This window comes from Pogona vitticeps, chromosome 2 (genome assembly GCF_051106095.1).
Source record: "Pogona vitticeps strain Pit_001003342236 chromosome 2, PviZW2.1, whole genome shotgun sequence".
NCBI classification, from domain to species: Eukaryota; Metazoa; Chordata; class Lepidosauria; order Squamata; family Agamidae; genus Pogona; species Pogona vitticeps.
In genome coordinates, this window is record NC_135784.1 from 139,088,542 (window position 1) to 139,111,916 (window position 23,375).

General features: G+C 40.1%; 1 protein-coding gene and 1 long non-coding RNA gene across 3 annotated transcripts in view; one reads left to right on the forward strand and one right to left on the reverse strand.

Moving 5' to 3' along the window:
- FASN (fatty acid synthase) overlaps window positions 1-22,127 on the forward strand; it is a 69,116-nt gene extending 46,989 nt beyond the window's left edge. For both annotated transcript variants that reach the window (XM_020814654.3, XM_078384249.1), the window contains exons 29-43: window positions 311-489; window positions 1,281-1,400; window positions 1,552-1,674; window positions 3,732-3,955; window positions 6,754-6,955; window positions 7,507-7,658; window positions 8,564-8,655; window positions 8,761-8,912; window positions 9,137-9,379; window positions 14,861-15,049; window positions 15,936-16,157; window positions 17,301-17,521; window positions 17,915-18,013; window positions 18,132-18,383; window positions 19,694-22,127. In XM_020814654.3, the coding sequence (XP_020670313.3) occupies window positions 311-489; window positions 1,281-1,400; window positions 1,552-1,674; window positions 3,732-3,955; window positions 6,754-6,955; window positions 7,507-7,658; window positions 8,564-8,655; window positions 8,761-8,912; window positions 9,137-9,379; window positions 14,861-15,049; window positions 15,936-16,157; window positions 17,301-17,521; window positions 17,915-18,013; window positions 18,132-18,383; window positions 19,694-19,831 (2,608 nt within the window). In that variant the 3' untranslated portion in view covers window positions 19,832-22,127. The remainder of the gene's footprint in view (window positions 1-310; window positions 490-1,280; window positions 1,401-1,551; window positions 1,675-3,731; window positions 3,956-6,753; window positions 6,956-7,506; window positions 7,659-8,563; window positions 8,656-8,760; window positions 8,913-9,136; window positions 9,380-14,860; window positions 15,050-15,935; window positions 16,158-17,300; window positions 17,522-17,914; window positions 18,014-18,131; window positions 18,384-19,693) is intronic.
- On the reverse strand, window positions 15,003-19,786 carry LOC140704573 (uncharacterized). The gene is made up of 3 exons (XR_012083835.2): window positions 19,655-19,786; window positions 18,889-19,002; window positions 15,003-15,090 (listed from the first exon to the last, which is right to left on the reverse strand). It is a non-coding gene; the product is annotated as an uncharacterized LOC140704573 (long non-coding RNA).
- Window positions 22,128-23,375: the final 1,248 nt, after the last annotated feature.

The following is a 23,375-nucleotide window of genomic DNA, read 5'->3' on the forward strand; positions in this document are numbered from 1 at the left end:
AGTGAAGTGGAAAGAAGTGAACAGAGGCACTAGTTTTTAGTCAAAACATTTTTATAATAACCAGACAAATTGGAAACAGTTCAAGGAGGAACATTTATATTTTACAAGTGATTCACTTGGAATTAGCAGATGTACTGAATCAATGAGACTTCCGCAGAGGTTGACTTAATACATCACCTCCACATTCAGTATTGCCTCCATTCTCTGTCTCATGTAACAAGGGTGGCAGTAATCTGACCTAGCCATGATGGCAACCGATGTATAAATGCCTTAAAAAACTATATATAAAAAAACCTGTCCCTTTCTTCAGGACTCTGCAAGAAGCAGCCTCTGTACCCGTGGTCTATGCCACTGCTTACTATTCTTTGGTGGTTCGAGGGGGTATGAAGAAAGGCGAGTCTGTGCTCATTCATTCAGGCTCAGGCGGTGTGGGCCAAGCAGCCATTGCTATTGCCCTAAGCATGGGCTGCCGGGTCTTCACTACTGTAGGTAAGTATAGCGGCATTCTTTTCTTCTGGCCACTCTGGACCACAGCTTCTGTTTTAAGAACTCTTTCTCCCCTTGTCAGTGTTTCGGCACTAAGAATGCAGAAAAGAAGCAAAGTTTTGAGGGACAGCTTTTCGTGACAGAAGAATTGAACAACAACAACAACAACAAAACATGCATGTCCAGTATGGCAGAGCATGGAAAAGTTCAATGTATTTGCGAAGGCTTTCACGGCCGGGATCTAATGGTTGTTGTGGGGTTTTCGGGCTTCTTGGCCGTGTTCTGAAAGTGGTTCTTCCTAACATTTCACTAGTCTCTGTGGCTGGCATCTTCAGAGGACAGCAAACTGTGCTCATGTGATGAAGATGCCGGCCACAGAGACTGGCGAAACGTTAGGAAAAACCACTTTCAGAACACGGCCAAGAAGCCCGAAAAACCCACAACAACCATGGAAAAGTTACTTTTTGTGGACAAAAAAAGAAACACCCAACCAAATTGCCTAGCAGCTCTACTCACTGGGTAACTCTGGGGGTTATTCTCCAGAAAAATAATATGTTGAAGCAATTAAACATGTGCACACTAGATTCCACAGAGATAAAAATAGGGAGTGGCAGTGTTTCCTTTTTCTTCAGTTCATTGGGGAAGGATTTCTGCATTCTTTCAGAAACTGTTAACTATACCTTTGTTAGGGCACTGGTGAATCAGCATTGTTTTAGTTTAGATCTCTGTGAAAGAAAGTTGTCCACCGAATGTGGAGATTTTACAGAAACATAATGCTTATTTTCTAATTTCAGGTTCTAAAGAGAAGCGTGAATATCTCCAAAAAAGATTCCCCCAACTGGATGCAAACAGCTTTGCCAGTTCTAGAAATACCTCCTTTGAACAACATGTGCTGCAAATCACTAATGGCAGAGGTAAGTGTGATGACCGAAGTCCAGCAAGAACACTTCCCTCCCTGCCCCCCACAGTGCTTAAGAAGATTCCATTAGAAGACTTGCTAGGAAGACAGAGCAGCAGGACCCTTGAATGAACAGTGCCGCATAATTGTGTTGATCATTCCTGTAGGTGTTGACCTGGTGTTGAACTCCTTGTCAGAAGAGAAGCTCCAGGCCAGTCTGCGTTGCCTGGCTCGACATGGGCGCTTCCTGGAAATAGGAAAATATGACCTATCCAACAACACACCCCTTGGTAAGATTTTTTTTATTCCCCCCCCCTCACTATTGATGTGCACAGTCCTTCAAAATTTCACTGGGCACATATTTCAGGATTACTTGCACACAGGTTTGACTTCCCCAAACACTCCAGACCTCACACTTTTACAGGTCAGATGGGCCCCAATTCTCAGCTTTTGGTGACATTTCTGAATCAGGAGTTCTACTCCTTTCATAGTTACATTTTTAAATGTAATGACAATATGTACCAGAAAGAAAGAAAGAAAGAAAGAAAGAAAGAAAGAAAGAAAGAAAAAGTGGGAAAACAAAGCTGAGTTTCATTGTTCTCCTGATCCAGAGTCTGTTAAGATTTTTTTTTTAATTTTATTTTATTTAGAAACAAGGATAGAGGGTACAGAAAGAAAGAGGGGATAGGAAAGGAAAAATAGTTTTGGGGGATAGGAGAGCATAAAGTATAACATCATCCAATCAATTCATATTACTAATACATATCAACTTTTTGCTTTTTCACAGTTTGATTACCCTCCTGCTTTTATCTTATCATTTAATTTTAATTTTATTCTATGTTATTCCAACATTGTCTGGTAGCTGCTGCCATTTATACAATACATCCCATCTTTCCGTTTCTTTTTGAATTGAACAGTCTTTCAGCCCATCTGACAGAATATCCATTTTTTTCACTTCCCATATTTTCACCATAAAATTATCTGGTTTCAGTATCTCTGCCTCCTTAAGATTTTTGTCATAGTGCTTTTTAATTTTGGAAGCTGCATGGGTCACTGGATAACTCTCTACTGCATTCATATTACCTGGTGTCATGTCTAATACAGACGATTCTAAAGTCTGTACAACTTCATTTAAGTTTTGTTTTGCATCTACTGTCCCCTCTTTCGTCCCTTTCATCAAATTTTCTATTTTGCTAAGACCTGCATTCACTCGCTGGAACCCTGTTAATATTAGCCTTTGTATATTAATCTGCCATTCCTTTTCTATTTCTTGCACCACTATTCCAGAACTTTGGGATTGAACAGACCAAGCCTCCATTTGTTCTTTTGAATTTTTGGGGTCCATCTCAGGCTTTGGGGTTTGTTTAAATACCACAATAATCACCCCCTAGAAATCCTTCCAGTTTCCACAATTTTATCAACAATTCAAACCCCTCATCATAAACCTCCCCTTAGATCTCCCTCCAATCTTTGTCCAGATATTATAGTATAAAAATCAACTTTTAGCCCAGCAAATACAATATCAATTAGAACTGTAACGCAGTTATTTCTTCTTCTCCTGAGTTCAGCAAGCTTCTATTTTTAGACTCACACGTGGTCACAAACAAAACAACAGTCACAGAGTCTCAAACTGTCCAGTAGATTGTCCTTGGAGCTCGTCTTGTGACAGAGTCTGTTAAGATTTTTAAAGGGCTAGTTCAGTGGTTTTCTCCTTGAGAGTAAAATATTCTAGCATGTTACAGAAGTATCAAGTACACCACGTTGTGCTAAACATCCTGGTCCTCCCTACTTACTCATAGTGTCCACATTATGTACCTATCTAACTGGAACATGTGGGTAAAGGAATGGTGATGCCATCATGGAGCCAAAGGACAGCTCACTATCCATGCTACAATGACAACTGCTGCTTCTACTAACTGTTGCTTAAGATATATTTATTGCTTTCAAATTTCCAAAACACAAAGACATTATTTCAATAGTCCTTAACCATAGCCTTCCAAGGTAGCTCAGTATTTCTACACCCATGTTGCAGATGGGGAAATAGAGGCTGAAATAGTCATTTACTCTAATGCAGTGCTCCCCAACCTTAGGTCCCAAGATGTTCTAGGATTACAACTCCCAGAAATCCTGGCCAGTACAACTAGTGGTGAAGGCTTCTGCGAGTTTTAGTCCAAAAAATTCTGGGGACCCAAGGTTAGGAACCACTGCTCTTAAACATAACTGCTTAGTTAACATGCTTCTGTTTTGACTGTGCCTCTGTTATGTTTTTTAGTCAATATACGTGGATTGTTTTTAAAGAGCAAGAGATGTTTGTTGAAGAAGGCCATCTTTGTCTTGCTTCTTCTAGGAATGGCCCTTTTCCTGAAGAACGTGGCTTTCCATGGGATCCTCTTAGATGCCATTTTTGAAGAAGGAAACAATGAGTGGGAAATTGTGTCAGACTTGTTGAAGAATGGCATAAAAGACGGTGTAGTAAAACCTCTGAAGACTACTGTTTTCAAAAGAGAAGAGGTAGAAGCCGCTTTCAGATATATGGCCCAAGGAAAGCACATTGGAAAAGTTGTGATTGAGGTATGACTGGTAGATTTTTAGACTCTTATTTCTATACTAAACATACTATGTATGTATGCACACATCACAGAAGATATGCTAGTAGTAATAGTAATACTTGCATTATAAAATGGAGGGAAGGGCTAAAAATAGGCATGTGCACTGTCCCTGGACAAATGTGCAAATGTGGACCAAATCAGGAGTCTTTTATCTGATTCTGATGTGACCATACAGTGGAAAAAGAAAACGCTGTTGACACTCAGGGCTGAATGACATGATAACGAAATCGTTCATATCCCGTTACTGTAGTATTAATAGGGTTAAAATTGCCAGCAATTTGGACTGAAGAAAGGGAAAATAAAAAAATAATTTAATAGACTAAGCTGCTAGCATTAAAGGAGACAGAAAATGACATCCCAATAAAGCCCAGTGTCTCCCCTGAACACTCCAACCACTGAGACTGTAGGGAGGGGTCAGTCTGAGATCACTCCATAGTACCGTATGTACATCCCCTGGAAGCCGCTCTGCCTGCCCTTTTGCTGAGGTGTAGAGTGTAGAGGAGGACTCTTGGCTGCTGCTCAAATAGCCTTTTCACATTCTGGAATATTCTTCTTTTCTATTTTTTTCCTGTCACTCAGTTTACTACATTTTACAGAAACATTATTATACTATTAGACATGGGTGTTTGTGTTTATGAAAGGATGATTGTTGGATGGGCTTCAAGTGTAGAGACCACACAGTTAGGATGTAGCATTGCATGCACACACTCCAGGCCATAGCCATTTGGGGTTTTCTCCATTTTAGGACTATTTCTTTCCTCTAACAGGCATCTAGAAATGCACAGATAATGTCATGGACCTGGGGTCACAGCAAGTCAGAATGTCTTCTAAAGAGTACAGAGCGGGTCACCTGTGATCTGTGTGCTCTTCATTTGGGTACAAATTGGATCTAGCACTTTTGTGCGTCTGTAATAAATATTACTTTTTTCTTTTAACAATACTAGTACTTATTCCTAGGTACATCAGTATCCCATGTTTCCATAAAAATGGCTAAGGTAAAGATTAATGATAAAATCCACAATGGAAAATACCCAGTCCCTATACCATAAACAATAACACAATAAAATCATATTTTAAAATGAGAAGAACAAGTTAAAAAATAGATAAGGCAATTAATAAATAATCAGATTAAAGCTACACACTAAAACACTGAACAGTAAAGATACACAAACCGGCTCAACAGACCAAACCTCTGATTAAAGCAAAATGATTGATTTGGAATGTGGAAATGTGAGGTGAAGGGCTGGATGAGTTCCCCTTGGAATGGAATTCCAGAGTCACTCTGTAGCTGTGGATTGAGGTTGATCTGTTTTAACTAGAGCTGAGTTGTGGGTCTTTTACATTAGATATCTGGGAATCAGTATGACACCCACCGTTATGGAGGTTCTATGTCTGAGCCGTCCAAGTTGCCACACTTTGAAAAGAGATTAACTGTCTCACTAGAACATAACACAGTATTAAATGTATGTACGGCAGAAATCACCAGATATCTCTAACTGGCGCAAATGGTTCCAGCAAAACTATGTACTACTTGCGTCTACTTAATGTTATTGTCTTGTCTTTGTATGACCAAAATGTGGAAATGATATGCAGTGGTGCCTCGCATAGCGATGTTAATTCGTTCCCAAAAAAAGTTATGTGAAACATCGTTATGCGAAACACCATTTTCCATAGGAATGCATTGGAAACTGGTTAATCCGTTCCAATTGGAACGGATTGCCGTTGTTAAGCGAAAAAATCCATAGGAAACATCGCTAAGCGAAACAATGTTTCCTCCATTGGAATGTATTGAAGCTGACTCAATACATTTCAATGGCTTTGCGAAGTCAATTTTTGCAAAATTAAGGGTGTCATAAAAGGGTCAAAATGGTTTTAAATGCTTGGATTAGCTTCTGCACCCTCTATAACGGATGCAAAAGTTAATTTGGCTTTGATCTGACTTTTCGTTAATTTATGGTGAATTTTTTCCCCCAACTTTTGACAGCTGTCAAAATCTGACAGCTCCATTATTTCCTATGGGGGAAGAAAAAATTCACAAAAAATTAACGAAGACTCAGAAACTGTTCTAAATGCTTGGATTCGTTAGAGGACCCCCTAAGTCGTGTGCAAACCTGATTTGGCTTTGATCTGAACTTTCGTTAATTTATGGTGAATTGTTTTCTCCCCCATAGGAAAGCATGGAGCTGTCAGATTTTGACAGGTCCATTGGTTCCTATGGGCCGAAAAAAAAATTCACCATAAATTAACGAAAAGTCAGATCAAAGCCAAATTAGGTTTGCACATGACTTAAGGGGTCCTCTAACGAATCCAAGCATTTAGAACCGTTTTTGACCCTTCTAAGACACTTTTTAAATTGAAAAAAGAAACATTGTTAAGTGAAGCAGGGGACCTAAAATCGCATTCGTTATGCGAAGCATGGTCCCAAACATCGCTAAGCGAAAATCGCCCATAGGAAACATCATTATACGGTGCATATTATTTTCTAAAAAACCACATCGTTATGCGAATTCATCGCTAAACGAGGCAATCGTTAAGTGAGGCACCACTGTACTGTATTTATTCTTTGGTATTTTAGAAAAAAAATATTTCTTAAAAGAATTATCTTGGGATGCAACACTGGGAAAGCAACACTGACACATTGGTTTCTTGTGAGCAAACACCAATGCCTAGGAATAACCCACAATTATAAAAACTAAGTGTAGGCTTCAAGTCTACCAGATATTATCATGTTGGATGAATTGTCTGCACTGTTGTTCGCAGGTCCAAGAAGAAGAAAAGCAAAACCCCACCAAAGAAGCTAAAGAAACCCAGATTCTTGCCATCTCTCGAACTTCTTGCCCACCAAATAAATCATATATCATCACAGGAGGCCTGGGTGGATTTGGGTTGGAACTGGCTCAATGGCTGGTGGAAAGAGGAGCAAAAAAGTTGGTGCTGACATCTCGTTCTGGCATTCGAACAGGTAAGCTAAGAGTGAAAAAAAATAAGAACAACTGAGCCTATGATCGTATATGATGCCACAAAATTCTGGACTCGGGCTTTTAACATTGTCCTTGATAAATCATATTTTTTTCAGAAGACTATGGAAGAACTTCAAAATGTAGACTAAATACTGAAAGAAATTAGCGAGGGTAGAAGTGTTTGTGAAAGCAATATGGCAATAGGCAAGATGAAGGCAAACAGCAAGCATTTTGAACCTGTATGTATCTGTAGCTGTGTGTCTTTTTGAATGTATTATCTGTGTTGACACAGCCTAATCTCAGAGGAAAGAAGTAGGAACATAGAGCCAAAGTATCAATAGGATCATAAAATGAACATTTACTATAACTGATCTTTGCCACATTTATTTTAATTACAAGGCAGTTTTCTGCTGTTTCTGTTTAAATGCTACTTTAACACAATGGAAGAATGAGAACATTAAAAAGCCCCACAGCCTAAATACAGTGGGAGGTACAGCTTTATAAGTGTATCTAGTATGCAATGGATGTCACTGTATATTTCCTTGATTTGCAGGTTACCAGGCTAAAAGGGTTCAAGAGTGGAAACATCTTGGAATCAAAGTTCTTGTCTCAACCACTGATGTTGCTACCTTGGAGGGAGCACAACACTTAATAGAAGAAGCCTCTCGGCTTGGGCCAGTTGGGGGCATCTTCAACTTGGCTATGGTGAGTGACAGGTGCTTAGGATCAAGATGAATGTGATGGTTTCTTCTCAACTTTATCATATGCCTCCAATGAACTAGCTAAAAATCATAAGGATGAAGGTTTGCGGATTTTTAAAAACCACAAATATATAATTTTCCATTCTGGGAATTCTGCCTGATGGTCATCTTACAGATACTTAAATGTGGTTCACTTGGGAGGAAGGCCTAAACTAGAAGGTTTTTGAAGCCTAGCTAGGCCTAGCTGCACTATTCTGTCTAACTATAAACTGGTAGGGTAGCATTATTTTGTTTTCTTGAAGTGTGGAATTGAAATTATGCTGTAAACTTCCTGAGTCAAACAGAAACAGTAGTCATAGAATGACTTTTCACTCTGGTCGTCGGAGGGTGAAGGAGAAAGGCTCCAGGTGATCTGAGGAGATTCATATTCAATGAGATATTAGTGGTCATGCTGTAAATGTGTAAACAAGCAAAATAGAAGGAGGATGTGTGTGACCTTCATCAAGCAGAAGTTATCGCTTATATTTCAGGGTTGTCCTATCTAGATTTCTTAAGAGCCAGTTAGACTTGAGGCTATTTTTAAAAACGCAGATAGTAGCTGTGGGGGAGGCTGCTAATTATCAGGTTTGGAACAGGTGTTAATGGAGAATTTGACTCCTCCTCCCTGCTCTAGAATTGGTCCATAATCTACCATTTGAGAAAGAATCCATTCAATCAGTTATTTTGAAATGGAAGCAAAATACTTACGTTGACCTGTATGTAAATATGAATATTGTGATTGTGCATATATGCTTATTTATCACCTTTCTTTTTATATAAGGGACTCAAAACAGTTCACAACATTTTTTTAAAAAAATAATACCAAACATAATAAATCAATAAATCACAAATCGTTGCTGTTTCAAACAGGTCTTGAAGGATGCTATGCTGGAAAACCAGACTCCAGAGCTTTTCTGTGAAGTCAACAAACCCAAGTATTCAGGCACCCTTAATCTTGACCAGTAAGTGCAGAATAAATGAGCTAGATAGTACTGATGATGAGCATGGAAGTCATCTTACTGAAAACGAACAATGAATGATCTCATTCCTTGTGCTCTTTGTTCTAGAGTAACTCGTCAAAAGTGTCCTGAACTGGACCATTTCGTAGTCTTTTCCTCAGTAAGCTGTGGAAGAGGTAACGCTGGGCAGAGTAACTATGGGTTTGCCAATTCTACCATGGAGCGCATCTGTGAACAGCGACAGCACGATGGACTCCCAGGTAATGATGCAGTCCTTCTAGTCTTGATGTTTTGTAAAGAAATAGACAGGAACAAATTTGCACAGAATTCAGCGCATGCAAGCCAGTGCCCTCCTGTGCACCATCAAATCCTTGGACTCATAACTGGCAGTGTTTTCCACACAGTTTTCTACATCTTATTACATTTTCTACGATCATACATGCTACAAGAAATAACCATCATGCCTTCTTTGTATGTTCCCCAGGCCTAGCTGTACAATGGGGGGCTGTTGGTGATGTGGGCGTCGTCTTGGAAACCATGGGCAGTAATGACACTGTGGTTGGAGGAACTCTACCCCAGCGGATCAGCTCATGTCTAGACGTTCTGGATCATTTTCTCAATCAGCCTCACCCTGTCATGTCCAGTTTCGTTCTGGCAGAAAAGGTGTTGACAAAAAGTGATGGGGGCAACCAGAAGGACCTTGTGGAAGCAGTTGCTCACATTCTTGGTAAATATCACTGTGGATTATCAGTCATAAGTATCTACTATGATATTCTCTTAAGAATCTGCACACAAACTCCAAAGTTTTCTACTGTGACAAATTCCTCTCATCACAGCAGTGGGAATACATACGAGGGTACCATCCTTATCATAGGGGGGAAATATGTACAGTGCATTTATTTCCTTAACTTTAAGTTTGAAGGAGCCCCCTGTATGTTTCCTATAATTAATTATTGTTCATTCGATCCATTGCAGGAGTTCTGTGATTATGTTTTGCTGTTTCTTACTTTGCTGTGCCTCCTATACATATAGTAGTAGATGAATAGAACTGTTTTGAAAGAACTAAGGGTGGCTACACAGAACTGAGGAGCATTTGGAAAACATGCAAGGGATTTATATAGATCATGGGGCTAAGTAGCAGATGAGGAAACCTGGATGTATTACAGCACATGGGATTAAGTGTGGGAAGAAATTAGGTCAGAGGAGTGAACAGGACTGTCTTGTGGGATTTTAAAGGTGTGAACCTGTTACCTCCCTTGTATATGAGACATGGAAGAGGACAGAAAGCATAAAAGAGACATCAACAAGCATTTCCAAAGTAGATACAATGTTGCAGATTTATGGGCAGGGAAGGGAGATGTTTGGAGGGCAATGAATGGTCACAGAAAGACAAAAGACAGGCTTTCTTTGAAGAGTAAAAAAAAAAACAGGCTTGCTTTAAAGAAAGTAATGGAGTGACAGTCCTCCAGAAAGGGACATCTTGTCATGTATCTCCAAGGAATTAACATACAGTTTTGTAAGGTATGTTCAGAGTATCTCTGCATCACAAAACCACAAACCTCTTCTGTTTGTCCCGGTCCTGAGTGCTCTCAGTAAACATTCACTCAAGATTTCTGAGACTAGTCTCCTGACATAAGTTTTCAAATCACCTTCACAGCTGGGGCAATCTGAACTTTTGACCCTGTCACTCAGGATCCAATTAGCTGACTCTCAGGGGGAGAACTGTTAGCCTCCTTCCTGGCCAAGCAGCATTTGTACCTACAAGGAGATTCTGTGTCTGGTTGTAAAAACATTTTAAAATATATTTTAAAAATAATAGAGAGCAAATATTCTGAACCTCACTTGTTTAAACTGTGAAATTACTGCATTTTCCCTTGTGGCTGAGGATGGTCTTAATGTTAACAGAGCTTTGGTGCCTATATCCTGTTATAGTTTCAACCATTCCACCTGTCTTTTCACTATACAATTTGTTTGATAGTTAAGAGAAAGAAATAACACTCCAGAGATGTTATGTGCCGTTAAGTCATTCTGATTTGTGGTGACTACAGCAGCGCACTTTTATATGAGTTAATGGCCTCCAAATTGTGCAGCAATATTGGGCCATTGCCTGGCATTTGAATAATGGATACAGAAGCAGAATATCCCACACTCATAAAACAGGAGGTTTTTTTTTCTCAAGATAGTTTTGTGGATACAGTGGGGTCTTGACTTAAGAACGGCTTGAGTTAAGAACATTTTGACTTAAGAACCACTCTCATAGGAAAATATTGACTTGACTTACATACTTAGATTTGAGTTAAGAACTGAAAAAAACCCACGTGGGAGGCAGGGAAAGTGCAAAATGTGAACTTTCAGTTAACTGTTGGCCAGTGAAAAAGGTGCCTGTCTGCTTCCTCACTCCTCCCAGTGTTTAGAGAGTGGATTGGGAGACAGTCTTCAGACTGCCTGGTCCTGTACTGCCTGGACTGTATTTTCCCTGCCTTCCCTGAACCTTTCTTGACCTAAGAAAAAAAGAAACAAAATATCCCCCTCTAGTGGTCGAAGGCGGAATAGCAGCTTCCCATTAGTTTCTATGGATGGAAAAGATCAGATACGGATTAAATGGTTTTCAATGCATTCCTATGGGAAATGCAGATTTGACTTGAGAACTTTTTGACTTGAGAACCGCCTTCCAATACGGATTAAGTTCTCAAGTCAAGACCCCACTGTACACAGATTATGAGTCAGGGACTACTAGCAGGTGTCCATTCACATTCAGATGGCTGTCAGGGTCACAGCTCACTAGTTGTCTCCTCATACTCCTGCCCTGCTCAAGAGCCATACCAGCCCTTTTAAATTATTGTCAGCACTAGCAGCTTCCAAATGGAGGTGAGAGGCAGGAGTATCTTAGAGAGTAAAGCTGTAGTATAGAAAGAGAAGGTGAAAGAGGAAACAGCTGGCAAGCAGAGTGGAGAGCTGTGTGAAAGGAGCAGAAAGAATGGGAAGAAAGATGGCAAAAGATGTTCCTCCTTTTCCGCCAAGCAGCCCCAGATTAACCATTTAGCAAAGTACAGTAAGCACATATATAAGGGCATCAACAAGGGAAGGGAATACCACAGTTTTTTCAGTGCTGGATTTACCATGGACCATGGTGCAAATGATGCGTCCTCCTTAACAAACCACATCCACCCATCCAAATCCATCCACTTTCTCCTCCCCTTCCTCAAGAGCCCCAAGAAATCACCTCCCTACCTAAAGCGATTGAGTATAAACCAGCAAAAACTAACAAGTATAGACTCACCCAGAGAGAAGACTCATGTTTTGCATTAAATAATAATCATCATCGCTGCTTGGTTCTTTAAAAATTATTTTTACTTCTGTATTTTGGGATGTTGGGTGTGCATAAGGATAAAAAGACCTGCTGGTCTTTTAGATCCATGGCATCTGCACTATATGTGCAAGCCAAATAAATAACAGCCACTGTTAAAAAAAATCCCCCCAAAAGACTTTTAAGTTCTTGTTTGAGCTTTTCAGTTTACATATTCTAACAAAAATGTCTATGTTAATCAAAGCATGAAAGCACAAGATTTGGCTGGAAGCCAGTTGTACATATGATTTTTGCATATGATATGTGGTTTTTTGTCACATGCTACACAATTAAATTCCCATATTTTCATGCATATAATGTGCATATTATATGGTTTTTTCAAGACATGGAAGCAGCCCTGTGTTATATTAATTAATAAATAAATAAATAAATAAATAAATATTTGTAGGGGGCACCATAATTTTTTCAGTGTTTAGGGTCTCTAAAAGTCTTGATCTGGCCTTGCCACCAAGCTAGGGAGTATCTGCTGACTATCCATCTGCTCCATCTCAAAACATCCACCTGACATTGGCCAGTGGTGTGCATGCATGTGTATTCCCTTGTGGGTAATGTAGGAGAGAAACCCAACTAACATAATCAGAAGAAAGAGACATGAGGAGGAGAGGGAAACAGGTGGTTCCTTTTTTTCTGAGGGAAAAAGACCAGATTTAGGACTAGAGGTAATTAGAATGAGGGACAAAAATTAATATTAACAAATAGAAATAATTAAAAGCTGAGAAAAAAAGAAGAGGAGGCTAAAAGTAGGAAGCTGTTATAGGAAGAAGTGAAGCTAAAAAGAGCAGGGGGAAATGAAAAACTTTTCACTTTTCAGGGGGTAGGATGCAAATTAACTGTGAAAAGGAAAAAAAAAAGCCAGGAAATAGATAAATATAAACATAAGAAGTATGATTTTTTTTCTGCCTTCTTTCCTCTACCATTCTGAAAAGCTGACCACATTTGCATAGGGCACTTCAGCATTTTGGAAATGAATGGCAGTAACTAGCAGGCTGGCATCTCCCCTCCAGGGGCATTTGGATGCTTTCAGTTCCATTTTCATTGAAGAGAAGGTTTTCAGTATGCCCAAAACCTTTAAAAATGTGCTTAATCTTGTTTATGATTTGCTGAAATATGAAAGTTTCAAACTGTAGTTTGGAGAGCAAAACATCATTACGATTAGCCACAGTTTCACATTCTACTATAACATGAAACTGCAGTTAATGTAAAATGAAAGCACATGTTCCCAGTCTCCTCACAGCCACATCAATAGTGGAGAGTGCAGTGCACACAAGTCTGCACATGGCTGACCCTTGCACCTCTGGCTCAGTCTTTTCATTTGAGCACAGCCAATTAGTGAATATTTACCACAGTGACTATTAGATAATCAAACACTGCTTGAATGTTCTGGCTAACAAAGTGGCTGTCTATCTGATCTCATTTCAAAATTGCTGCTTTGTTTACTTTCACAATATAATTATCATTCCTGTTTAATAAGTCAGCAATCTGGGGATTTGTTTGAGCGTTCCATTTTTCTTGCATTACACAGATCATTTCCAAATACTATCATAAGTCACCATCTCCTTAGATAACCCCCCAAAAAGGCTTCATTACATTCTACCTCAATGTTCCATAATGTTCTTTCCTTATATGAGCATTAGAGATAGGTCTCATTATGCCCACCAGCACAGGTGGACATAATGATACCTATGTCCCCCAGGGCTGGACCATCTACTCACATTCTGCTGTTGCCACGAGTTACAAGCTCCCTTCCTATCGCTCCAGAGCTTGCAATGGATTAGCTACTCTTCGACCATCCTCCCACCTCCTGCCAGGAGTGGCTTGCGGACCGCAAGCTCCAGAGTGATAGGAAGGGAGCACGGAGCCCACGGCAACAGTGGAAGGTGAGTGGACGGTCCGTCCCCAGGGGCCTGGACCCTTGTTACGTCCACCTTTGTGGGGGTATTCATATACCCATCTCTAATGAGCATACAACCCTTCTTTCCCAGGAGCAAATGCAGAGTATGTCCCCCCAAACATTATTTCTTCCAGCTTTTTAGATTTATTCTCTTGCATCTCTTGCCTTCAATCTTTAAAAGACAAATACAGAGCTTGGAAGCTTAATTTTTTTCCATCTACAAAAAGCCTATGCTAGATTCTAAGAGTTATAATACAGAAAGTAACATTTCCAAGCTGCTTTATTATTTCGATTGATTGATTGATTGATTGATTGATTGATTGATTGATTGATTGATTGATTGATTGATTGATTGATTGATTGATTGATTGATTGATTGATTGATTGATTGATTGATTGATTGATTGATTGATTGATAGTCCTTGGCCAGGGCTGGGACTAAATGTGGTTCACAACAAGACTAAAAATGGGTAGAGATAAGAACAGACAAAAAGTTGTACTGCTAAAGTACAGTTGAAGAAATTACAATACTAAATGTCAGCGAATTAAAGCCAGATTTAAAGCACATAAATAAAAAGAACAGAGCCTCCCTCTGTAGCTGAAAGTACAATTGGACAAAGACGCAAATTATACTTAGTTTTTAAAGTCAGAGTAGACTTAATAGAACACAATAATTACCATTATAAGCCACCTGAACTCCAAGTTTTTAGCAGAAAGAAGAGAAACCAAATCAAAATAAAGGTACTGTATAAATATTGTAACAAATAGGAGAAACATTTAGGAAGAGTTTGGGTATTTGGCTGAGGGTACTTCAATAATGGTTTTATAATCAGATCTATTACATTAAATGTCATTAAACAATCACACATTATCCCCTTCCCCCATGACATTGAGGGTAGTTTGATCTATAAAAGTCTGTGTATTGTTTAGCTTGCGTTTCTTCTCCACAGGGGTCCGTGATGTGAACAGCCTGAATGCTGACACTAGCCTGGCCGACCTGGGTTTGGATTCCTTGATGGGGGTAGAAGTACGCCAGACGCTGGAAAGGGACTATGACCTCGTCATGACAATGAGAGATGTCAGAGCACTTACCATTAACAAGCTGCGGGAATTTTCTTCCAGATCCAGCTCCTCAGACAGTAAGTGTGTCAAGCCAGTCAGAGTCTGCCCTACTTCAGATCTGTAACACCAGAGAAAAGGGGATATTAGTATCTGGCAGAACTGGGAATGAGGTCGACTCCCACAGTGTGCAGCTAAGCTTCTCCATTGTATCCATCATCCTGTTAGCATCTGCAAGAAGGATTTCTCATTAGTGAAGCCAATCCCTCATTTCTGCTTGATCCTCCAGAGCCAGCTGGGTTTGAAATGCTTCAATATCCTCATCATTGTTATAGATCATAAATGGAAATATGTGATATGTGAAGCAGAACATGGATATTGGGATTGTAAGCAGGACTCTCTGGCTATCTGTTCATAGACGTGACATCAGAGCTCCATGGTGATGAGCCCTTTAGGGTATATTTAAACTTTGAAGCAGCCGTATTATTCTATTGATTTAAATGGGGCAACAGCATTGGAGAGCTTCCTCTTGGGCTGTTACTCACACTACTGTGTTCCCAAGAGTTGCTGTTAGCTGCTAGAGGGCAGAGTCCTAGCTACCATATATGTATAGGGTACATATTCCCCCTACCTCCCCCCCTCCATCCTGGCCCTGTGGAGTTACTAGCAGCTTGGGTAAGAGCAGTGTAGACAAGGTGCATGGCATAAGAGGAGAGGGCACATTCCCAAACTTAGCGCCAGGGCCTGAATCTGAATTGCAGCTCAGTGCTTACTTTTGTCAAAGGAGAAACTACCTCAGAGCATTTTGTTCACTTTTCAGTAGCATGGCTACTTTGACCCTTCATTCCCTGGAGGTTATAGCTTCTTAGGCCAAACCAGTCTATAATCCTCTTTTAGTTCAACCTACTCACTGGAAGGAATGTGGCAGGAACTCTCTTTCAAGTATGCATCTTCCTGTCTTTTTAGCATCTTCCCAAGAGTCGAAAGGTAATCAGTCGGAACAGCCCAAAGTGGACTTCAGTGTACTGTTGGTTAATCCAGATGGGCCCACTATTGTACAGCTGAACGATGTGAGGAGTATGGAGCCTGCTCTTTTCCTCATTCACCCCCTTGAGGGATCTGTTACAGTCTTCAATACTCTGGCCTCTAAGCTCCACACGCCAGTCTATGGACTTCAGTTCACCAAAGGTAACTCTGTTACATGCAGCTCTTTAGTCTAATGCAAAATGGTTCACAACCTTGGCAGTCCTCAGATGTTCTTGTATTAAAACTCCCAGGAACCTTCATCACTAGCTGTGCATTGCCAGGATTTCTGGGAATTGTAGTCCAAGAACATCTGGGGGCTCAAGTTTGGAAAGCACTGGTGTAATGTAACAAGTAGTGCATCATTCAGTATAGCTGGAATCAATTTAGACATTTTAAATTGTTAAATAGGAGCATGTTTTGTCCATTTATACATGCACAGGGAAATGTTCAAGACTGAAGATAAGTAGGTATATGACGATGACTGAAATCCTGTTGCTTAGTCTAGCAACTAGAATAGGCCCATTGAATAAACAGAATGTACAGACGAGCTGACTCACCAAATCCCCAGTGATTCAATAGGTCTACATTAGCTGTCACTATTGGATGTCAGCCAATTTCAAAATTGTAAACTTTAAAACAGTGGTCTCCAGATGTTCTTGGACTTCAACTTCCAGAAATCCTGGCCAGCAGAGGTGGTGTCAAAGGCTTCTGGGAGTTGCAGTCCAAGAACATCTGGAGGCCCAAGGTTGGGGACCACTGCTGTAAAGCACAGATGTGTGGGATTCCTGGAAGAGAGGTAGTATTAGCCTTTGAAAGTTAATTTTGAAGATCTTGATTGTGGTGCTATTTGAGTATTAGCTGTCTTTAGCAACTAACCATATTATATATACAGATAAACTGCCTTTCTTTTGAAGTTGATTGCAAACCATTCTGTTAGTGCTTCCTCCCTCTCTCCCTCCCCCCCTCCCAAATCTCAAAAGCAAAATGTTGGGACTGAATTTACACATAGCTGCCTACCACTATTACAAATCTCCTAGTACCTATTCCTCCAGTAGCAGCAGATCTGTTAATAAAAAGTCTCTTCATATTCTTACAAAAAAAAAGAAAAAAAGAACAAGAAATAAATAAAATTCCGAAGTATAAAAGCACCACAATTTGGAAATAGAGACAATTTTTCAATGATGGATTTATGAACTTCTCTAATTTTATTTCAGTTCTAACATTTGGGAAAGTGTGGAAAGCAGAACTTGAGCTCCTGATTTTCTGCAGGGTCACTCTTTTCCTAACGTTGTTTCTTCTTACCAGATGCTCCCCTGGACAGCATACAGAGCCTGGCATCCTATTACATTGACTGTATCAAGCAGGTACAGCCAGAAGGCCCCTACCGTATTTCTGGATACTCCTTTGGTGCCTGTGTCGCCTTCGAAATGTGTTGTCAGCTCCAAGCTCAACAGAATCCCTCCCATTTGCCTAACAGCCTCATCTTGCTGGATGGCTCTCATTCCTATGTCGCAGCACACACACAGGTAAGGTGTTCTCTCTCAGTCTAGGTCCATCCATCTCAAAACAAGCCTATAGGAATAGCAGGTGAACAGCTTGCAGGCTGAGAAAAGCATTCACATGTATTTTCTTGCTTGCCTGTAGAACAATCCATTGTACAGATGTCATCACATGACCTTTTTAATAATGCAAACTACAGACCTAACCTGCCAAAACCACCAAGTGTCATATCACTCTGCCACGATATACAATCCACAATTATCTGTCTGAAGATCAGTCATTTGTTTTTCTTTCTTTTATTTTGGTCCTCTTGTTGCTTTAGACATCTTTAGATCCCCAGCATGGTGCTCCAATGCATGGTGTTTCTAAGATCCTCTCAAGAGCAACAAATACCTTATCATCCATCATCTTTTTCCCAGAGCTACAGGGCCAAGCTAACTCCAGGAAATGAGGCAGAAGCAGAGACTGAAGCATTGTGCGCTTTTGTGCAGCTGTTCACTGGCATGGAGTACAATAAGGTAATGTTTTTCCACACTTACTTTGAGTTGCCAGGAAACTTACTATGCTCACCATAGCTTCCCTCTGGAAGCCGCTCTCTGTCTTGTAGTAAAACTGTCCTATTTTGAACCCTTGCAGTTGCTGGAGGTTCTCCTGCCTCTGCCAAATCTGGAAGCTCGTGTGAGAGCCGCTGTGGACCTCATAACCCAGAATCACAAAGGCATCAGCTGTGAGGCCCTCACCTTTGCTGCTACTTCCTTTTACCACAAACTGAAGGCTGCAGACAAGTATTTACCAGAGTGCAAGTATCACGGCAATGTGACGCTACTGAAAGCAAAGACCTGTAATGAATTTGGAGAAGGTCTCGGAGGGGACTACAAACTTTCAGAGGTCAGTCACATTCACATAAGAAACTCCAACTTTTCTTATAGATATATCTGGGATTTATGCACCAAAGCAATGGTAGGGAAGCCATGTTCCTCCAAATGTTCTTGGACTTCAGCCCGCCTCATCATCAACCAGCATGACTGGTGATCAAAGAATGATGGGCATTATAATTCTACAACTTCAGGAGGGCCACACTGGCCCCCAATCTTAGAACAATGCAGTCTGCAATTCTACCTCTAGTTATGAGAGTTTAGCTCTTCAAACAAATAACACTAGTCAATAGTAAATCTCTGTTTGCCATTGAACATTAAATTTCCTTAGAAGTTCTGAAGCTGCCAAGTTTAATTTAATCACACCAAGAATATTACAGCCTGTTTAAAATGTATACAAAAAAAAGGAACAGCAGAAGATATCAAGTGAAATAGAAACACTGCTGTGTTTTCCAAACTTCATTATCAATTGATTATCAGTTCAAATTATGAACAGAAAGTATTTTCTTTTTTCTTACGATTACTGTTCCTTTGTAGTCCACTCTCATGCTTGTTGTCAACCTGCACTGCAGCTGCAAATATACAGGCTGTCATTCCTAACGTTGATTTTTGTTCGCAAATATCTTCCTGGTCTGTCAAACAAGAAGTACCATGTGAAAATCTAGTTTGTCCAATTGTGGGGAAAATTTCCTCAAAGAAAAGGGGTCTTGAGCCTCACTTAATGTGTTTCAGTGGTCTTGGAAGGAGATGAGGAACATAATTTTTAAAGCAAAATACACTGAATCTCCCAGAGTTATGTTTTGCTATAGAACTGACATATAGAACTATCACTACCATGTAAGCATGAAGCAGCATGATCACCTGAACAGTTTGTAAGCAGTTTCTGGAAATGTCAGCCACTTAATAGACACAGTTTTATTCCTGCCTTTTCAAAAACTGCTTCCTACCAGTGGGGTAGTTATTTTTTCAGTCAAAAAGTCAAATAAAAAATGGGAACAGAAAAAAAGTTGTATTTTCAGAAAACCTTAATACAGTTCTTGTCAGTAGGTTCCCTCTGTGTAGGTGAAATTAAAAACAAAACTTTTACCATTGCAGAGACATTGGAATTCTGACTGGAGTAAATAAATACAGCGATTTCAGTATACTCAAATTCTCATCAGAGTTAGAAAATGCTCTGCAACTCACATAATACTTCCCCTGCCCCACCGCAATCCTAGTGATTGAAGCTCACCCTGATACTTCCTTCTCTAATGGCTGACCATGCAAAAGACATATGGAACTAACGTGTGTTGGCCATGTTCTGTCTTCTGTTTCGTTGTGCAGGTCTGTGATGGGAAAGTATTTGTCCATGTTGTTGAAGGGGACCATCGCACCATCCTGGAAGGAGAGGGTGTTGAGTCAATGACTGGAATCATTCACAGCTCACTAGCAGAACCTCGGGATAGCGTTCGAGAGGGCTAGATAAATTCATAAACTCTCCTGGGGTGGCTGGAGAGAATTCAGACCCAATGACAGCCCTAAGGAACTCTTCCTGCAGTCCACAGTATCATCATCTCTGCAGCCACATCTAAGAAACTCTACTGACCAGCACCCACCTACCCCATTCAGTACAGTGACATTATTTTTGCACTGTTGCAAGGATATATGCCGGTGGTAACCATTCACACCCTTTGTCAGTGTGACAAAGAAAATTACAAGCAGACATGTCTCTTTGTGTGTGTGTGCGTGTGTATGTATGTATGTTGTGTTATGTATTTTATTGTATTGTTCTGTAGAAGGTATTCCAAAGGCTAAGTGAAACTAACCAAGCCTAGTGAGTATGGAGGGAAGCTACAACTGATTTTGGAGACACTTCTGTCTGTGAAGAGTCAGTGTGTAGCAGTATCAGTAAGTTACGTCTGTTGAGGTTTTTGGAATTATGTTTTTTTAATTTGAACTCTTCTAGATATTTATTGCATTGTTAACTTTCCCTTTTAATATGTCACTGACTAAATGATAGGGACAAAATACTCCATTGTGGAGAATTCTTTTTTTGCCCATGTCAGCTGGTTGCTTAATTTCTATTTTACAAAATTTAAATCCAAATTCATATTCAAAGCCATGTGGTCATTTAGCTTGGAGGACAGCTTCCAGAGACAAGCAAGTCCTTCCTCCTCAGAGGGTGAGATAGCATCTGCTAAGTTGCCAGTCCTTGACTCAGAGCTTTTTGGAAAGGACTGGTCATTCTTAACAGGTATCATGCGAGCTTCTTAGCAGAAGCTGGAGGTAAAAATAAATACCTTCTGCATGCATCTGGGGGGGGGGTGCAGCTCCCTGGCCTCAATATCATCCTTTTCCCCAAATGCTTTTAATCCAGTTTCTTCATTTCCCTATTTGCATCTTGAAGAATTAACTGTGATTCAGATTTCTTTCTGATACAAACCTGATTTGATCTTTCCATAGCTGAGCTGTTTCTTCCCCTTCCAAAATAATAATAATAATAATAACAACAACAACAACAACAACAACAACAACAACAACAACAACAACACTTACTAATATCTACCTAAAGCTCCTGTCTAAAAACAAAACAAAACAACAACAAAAATTAGAGTCTGGTTGAAAAAAAACACCTCTTGCCTCTTTTGCATTATATATTTATATATAAATATATATATATATATATCTGTGTGTGTGCTTGTCTGGAAATCAGTGCATCTTTGCTGTAGCAATGATACAGAGGAGACTCTGAGCAACCAGCGAAAGATAGGACTGCTGAGCCTCCAAAGTGCTTTTTAGAACCCAGTTTCTTTGCTGGGTGATTTTAGCAGCACTGAGGCATAGAAAACAGCACCCACACACATTCCATACTTGCTGGGAGTGATTCAGGTCAGCCAGCCTCTGTGGACAAGCAGCAAGGTGACTGGTTGGAGTTTTTAATTTTAAGGAGAAATTCCTTTCAAATCAGAAACGTTGTGTCATGTTTTCTTTCTTTTTTCTTTCTTTTTTTCATTTTTACATTCCTTGGTGAAATAGCTCTGGGGTGTCCTTTCTTTTGTGGCTCTCCTGGAATTAAACAGAACTTAAATTCTGGACTGGCTTTCCTTGTCTGTTATTTCTACTATCTTTACTGTTTTCTTGGGGTTTCTCTTTCCTTCTGAAGGATACTCTAAAATTGCTTCAAATTATTGTGGTTTAGAGGCTATACAAAGCAAAAAGCCTGGTCTCTGGCTTCTCTTTTCTTAGACACCTCAGGGTAGGTTCAGTCAAGTAAATGAGCTATGTGAGTGGAAATCACGTACTCCGAAGTGTGTTTCTGGTTTCCTTTATGGCCAGGCTGGGCAATGTCTAGCCTTTCAGGGTTTGCTGGACAGCCAAGTTCCATAAACATTGACCATCGGCTAAGTTGGCTAGAACTAATGGGAACTGCAAAGACAACAACTTCTGAAAGGCTCTACATTCCTGCTCTTTTTAAATAATTTTCAGAGCTTATTAAATGAACTCCTTCATTTCTCTTAACAGCTCAGTGGAGATAGGCTACCAAGCAAGGCTGTTGTGAGACTAATCAGAGTGGAATATGATAACTTTTTAAAGCTGCTAAGTATTTATAGGGGGAAAAATTCCAGGGGGCCATATCTGAGTAGTTTTAATAAGCCAGAAACCCAGAATTGCAAATGGAGAGTGGATTTTGTTTGAATGTGAATGTCAAGTTCTATGCAGAAGCTGGTCTGTGTATCAGAATAAATGACCAAAAATAAACCTGAAAATGAGAGTAAAATGTTTCCAACACCAAGACTATTTCTAAGTTGGTTTTGCACCAAAATCTTAAAGTGTGGGATTGTGTTGACCTGTTCTGAAAATCTTAAGGCAATTTTAGACGTTACATTAAAAAGCACAACTGCACATCTGTCTGCACCATTCCTGTCATGGTGAAGTTTATTCTAAATATTATTTCTGAATTAAGGCTCTGCAGAGCTCAAATATTCCACAGATTTTCAAAAGACAAGGATAGTGCCCTTCTTTTACATCAACTACAATTAAGATCAGCCAGGCATGGTGCCGAACGGGTGGTAAAGGGGGTGACATTTTGAGCATGAAAGGAAAGTACATTGAAGGTGGGGAAACTATGGGACATGGAGGGTTACTAATAATAATCATGTGCTGTCAAGTCAATTCAGACTTGTAAGGTCCCTTTTCAGGGTTTTCCAAGTAGAGAACACACACAAGTGGTCTACCATTCCCTTCTTCTTCTGGGGGCATCCTGGGGCTGTGCAGCCTACCTAAGACCACAAAGGTAAGCTGTACTCCCAGGAGACATAGTGGGGAATTGAACACCCAACTTCTGGCTCTGCAGCCAGGTACCTAAACCCCTGAGTTCAACCACACAGAGACTTACTACCAATTCCTTAAACACAAGCTGGCCTTCTTCCCACAGTGGTCACCAGTTGAAACAGATGTGTCATTTTAAAAAGGGGGGGGGGAGCAATGCTAGCAGTTATTCTGAGGCAAACATTGAGGCTGCTGGTTGTAATAATGGATGATGAAACATTTATATTTTTTTATCAAAAGCAGAGCACTAATCCAAGGGTATATAATTTAAAGCACTTCCAGAGGGAGTTGATCCCAACAGGCACCCATAAGGCCTCTATTGAGTTCCAAAGCAATGAAGCAAAGTGATCTGATTTGAGCAATCCAAGGTCTTGCAATTCCTGACTGATCCAGTTCACTAGATGGACTGATGGCAGCTCTTCCCACGATCCCATTTGCCTTGCTCCCTTTTCTTACCTGCTTCCATTCAGAACATCATGGTTCATCAAAAAGTACTGGGTCTGGCATAGCAAAGAGAAAAAGCCTCATTGAAGTCATACAGTATAAAAACACAGTTGAAAACAAATAGAATATAGGCCATTAAGGTAGCCCATGTTTAAGCAGACAATTTATCAGAAGACAGGTTTTTAGGAGTTGAAGCATCAAGGTTAGGCGTAAGTGATAAGATCAGAAACTGACTGAAGCTAAAGCTATGGCT